Source organism: Engraulis encrasicolus, chromosome 12, assembly GCF_034702125.1.
Source record: "Engraulis encrasicolus isolate BLACKSEA-1 chromosome 12, IST_EnEncr_1.0, whole genome shotgun sequence".
Taxonomy (NCBI): Eukaryota; Metazoa; Chordata; class Actinopteri; order Clupeiformes; family Engraulidae; genus Engraulis; species Engraulis encrasicolus.
Genome location: NC_085868.1, coordinates 21,927,276 through 21,931,343, shown reverse-complemented (window position 1 = coordinate 21,931,343; position 4,068 = coordinate 21,927,276). Strand labels below are relative to the sequence as shown.

Genomic DNA, 4,068 nt, shown 5'->3' with positions numbered 1-4,068 from the left:
TTTTGGGAGGCGTGACTGTAGCTTGGAGTTGGAGGAGGGGGTAGATTGTTCCTGGAAATCCCATAGATAATAGCCAGAGCAGGGACGGCTGAAAAGCAAAGCGTGGGTGCGCTGTGCGCGACTGTGTGTGGGGACCCGTGCGTTTCGCATGAAAGATCACACACCAAAGACCGGCATTTCTAGAGAAACCCAGAGAGTCAGTGGGAAACAGGGGGGCAGGTCTCATATAGACTAGACAACATAGGCTAGGCCTATACTGTGAATTGTAAAGAAAATAGACAATGGTCTCTTTACACCCTTCTCCATACAGTGTTTCCGTTTACATCTCTTGGACTGTTGTGAAGTCATGCCACCTGCTTGTCTGTTTGGTATATTTTGCCACATTTTTAAAAAATAGAATTCCTCTTATTGCCACTATCCACATGCACAATGCACTACAGACATCCAGAATGAGGTTGAAAGTACTCACTTCAGTGCAGGTGCACTACAGTTCAACATAGTGGGCATATTTATGGGCAGTCATGGGTAGGCGATTAGTGTCAGACTTGTAGCCCAAAGGTTGCCCTTTCGACTCCCGACCCGCCAGGTTGGTGGGGGGAGTAATTAACCAGTGCTCTTGCCCATCCTCCTCCATGACTGAGGTACCCTGAACATCGTACGGTTCCGCCGCACTGCTCCCTTGGGGCGCCATTGGGGGCAGCCCCCTTGCACGAGTGAGGCATAATTGCAATTTTGTTGTGTGCAATGTGCAGTGAACACTTGTGTGCTGTGTCATAATGGAAGTTGGAGTTTTCCAGGTGGGCTTTCACTTTGTTTCTTCACTTTTAACTTTCACGTGCCTGTAGGCATTGTTGTCCACATGTTGTAAATATTGGGTCCATACTTTTCTACATGTCTATAGACTATTTGTATTGTGTCACCTTTACATCACTTTGATAAAGTGTGTCTCAATGTATGGAGACCTATATTACACAATTAGACAATTATAGTGCAATGCAAATGTTTTATTAAAACAAAAACATACATATACATACATTGTACATAATAAGACAAATGTATATCACAGTTACATTTCATCACCATGTTAAGTGTATCGCTTCTTGCTCTATGAGTGGATGCTCTTCATTGCCTTGATATTTAAGCATGATGACAACTATACAGGCTTTTAAAGGTAGGCCAACTGTATGTCATTTCAGCTGTTTATTTTCAAAATGTATGCAGCCCATTCACAATAAAAAATATCTTTTCATGAATAGGTACTTAGTAATAAACTAATTTTACTGTTTTAGTCTATTTAGCTATTTACTGCTCTGACCAATTTACAGTAAGTTGTACAGCCAAAGGTGTCTATGATTTGTAATTCAAAATGGCGGACATGGAGACCACCTATTTCAGTTTGAAATGTGTACATTTCCAAGTCACGAACACTTACAAATGTGCTGGTAAATGTTTTTTTTTTTTTAAATACAATTTGTAAATAGGCAGCATAAATTCTGGAAACAAACTACTAAAAAAATGAGATACTCTACCTCTGATGATTGCTCCTACAGAATGTCTGTCTTACAGTACATGGTGTGATGGTCAGAGCCGGACATCCCAGATTCAAAAAGTACTGTCACTGGTGTTGATCTAGCTTACTAGATGTTGAGTACAGTTAGAAGGAATATATACTGTACATTGCTGGACCTTTACTTTCTCAACTCTGGTTTTGGCCTTTAAATAAATTAATCTGAAAACTTGTGACAACAAATTTACCAACATACCATCCAACACCTCAGTTTGTATTGTTTGTTAGTTTGGAAAGACAACATGATTTTATTAGTAGCCTACTCTCTGTACAGTGGTTTCGCCTCATTAATATCATATACAGTACATTGTATTTTCTCGATGAAGTAAGATCTCCATTTTGAACATTTTCATTATCTATTGGTGAAGTAACAGCAATATTTATTTTTTCTTCAGAGCATTGTGGGTCTTCCTCACGCACAGGCAAAAACAAAGCAGGTCAGGTCCCACTGACAGAGCAGTAGCACTGCAAAGTACAGGCTGGAGCACACTGCAGCTTACAGTAGTTTTTAAGACTTCATTATGTGCCAACTCCCGATACATTGGCACAAGGGCTCTAAATTAACTCCAGCCAACTGGCCAAATGCTGGTAAGATATCAGTTTGGCTGGTAGAAAAGACCAACTTACTAGCCACTTTGACCCATTAGTGAGTGTGTGTTTGGCTAGTAAGATCAGCATCTACTAGCCATTTTGGTTGGTGATGAAAAACGTTGATTAAGAGCCCTGGTTGACACGCAATAAAAACTTCCAAACTAAGCTGCAGTGTGCCTTAGCCTCTACTTTTCAGCGATGTTTGTCACACTGTGATGCACCTGCAAGCTGAAGGGATGATGCGTAGAGTAGAGAGTCCCAATTGTACAAAGCAGTAGCACTATTTGGCAGCAAGGCATTCGCAATCACACCAGTCCTCTCCCAATGGAGCAGCATCTAGCAGCGGAGTCTGAACGCACACAGCAGAAAACAGCGACGGCAAGGGTCATCACGTCTCGCTGCTTTGTCTTCTGTTCAGACCAATTGAAACTTTGTACAGTTGAATGGTACACACTTTTATGTTATGTGTGTGTCTTTGCATGAGTCTCTGCATATCATACGCGTGTTTACATTTGTGTGATGATGTGACAGTCTACAGGTCTACATATGAGTGTGTGTTTATGTGTATGTAGTGTAGGTGCTTAAGAGAGAGAAAGAGAGAGAGAGAGAGAGAGAGTGTGAGAGAGAGAGAGAGAGAGAGAGAGTGTGAGAGAGAGAGAGTGTGTGTGTGTGTGTGTGTGTGAGTGTGTGTGTGTGTGTGTGTGTGTGTGTGTGTTTCTCATATCCAGTGTAAGCTTGAATCCTTTGGACAGTATGGTGGCCTCCAGGTCCTGGTCCTCCTCTCTCTCCTGCACATGCGCGCGCACGTGTGTGTGTGTGTGTGTGTGTGTGTGTGTGTGTGTGTGTGTGTGTGTGTGTGTGTGTGTTTCTCATGTCCAGTGTAAGCTGAATCCTTTGGACAGTATGGTGGCCTCCAGGTCCTGGTCCTCCTCTCGCTCCTTCAGCCTCTGCTCCTCCAGCAGGGACACCAGCCAATCACGCTGCTCCACCACCTCCAGCATCTCCCCCAGGATGCTCCTCTCCTCCGCCAGCTCCTCCTCCCCCTTCAGCTGGTCTGCAGAGAGAGAGAGAGAGAGAGAGAGAGAGAGAGAGAGAGAGATAAAGAGAAAGAGAGAGAGAGAGAGAGAGAGAGAGAGAGAGAGAGAGAGAGAGAGAGAGAGAGAGAGAGAGAGAGAGAGAGAGAGAGAGAGAGAGAAAAAGCGAGAGAGAGAGAGAGGAACAGAGAGAGAGAGAAAGAGAGCCAGAGAGAGATATAAAGAGAAAGAGAGAGAGAGAGAGAGAGAGAGAGAGAAAGAGAGAGAGAGTGTGAGAGTGAGAGTTGAAGATGTATACGAAGCAGACTTTCTGCCTTGAGTTGAACTTTTTTCCTACTCAATCCGCCTGGGATGGAGAGGCAGAAAATCCGCACTCCGCCTTGCGCTGATACTCAGCGCGGAATACGCTCACTTTCATTATCAAGCGATAGAACAAGTCCACCTCCTACTGTAAGATCTGCGTCCAGTGTGATCGTGGCCTTACACCGGTGGTTCTCAACCTTTTTTACCCAAATGAAAACATATACAGTAGAGGGGTGATAGTGAAAAAAAATCCTGAGCCTGAACCTTTTCCCCTGCTCTAACGACGACGACAAGATACTGCATAGTGACGTAACGTAGGCCTATTTTGACACATTATTCAAACATTTAATAGCCAATGTATGACCATTATTCAAACCTGATAGTAGAAGAAAACCCTGAACCTGTAACACTTTCTGAGATAAGAATAACCTAATGGCTAATTATTATCAATGTTTTTATTTTTGCAAACTGTCAAGCCTGAAATCAGGCATGGAGCCTGAATACTATCAGCCCTGCATATACAGCATGGGTCCTGTCTTCTGAGGACCTACACTCGGGCGATTTGTTGCACTA

The 4,068-nt window shown here is 43.4% G+C and overlaps 1 protein-coding gene across 1 annotated transcript in view; it reads right to left on the bottom strand.

Annotated features, from left to right (window-relative positions):
- Positions 1–2,893: 2,893 nt before the first annotated feature.
- Positions 2,894–4,068, bottom strand: part of mical3b (microtubule associated monooxygenase, calponin and LIM domain containing 3b) — a 69,745-nt gene continuing 68,570 nt past the window's right edge. The window contains exon 38 of the mRNA XM_063211856.1: positions 2,894–3,212. Coding sequence (XP_063067926.1) covers positions 3,028–3,212 — 185 coding nt within the window. The 3' untranslated portion in view covers positions 2,894–3,027. The remainder of the gene's footprint in view (positions 3,213–4,068) is intronic.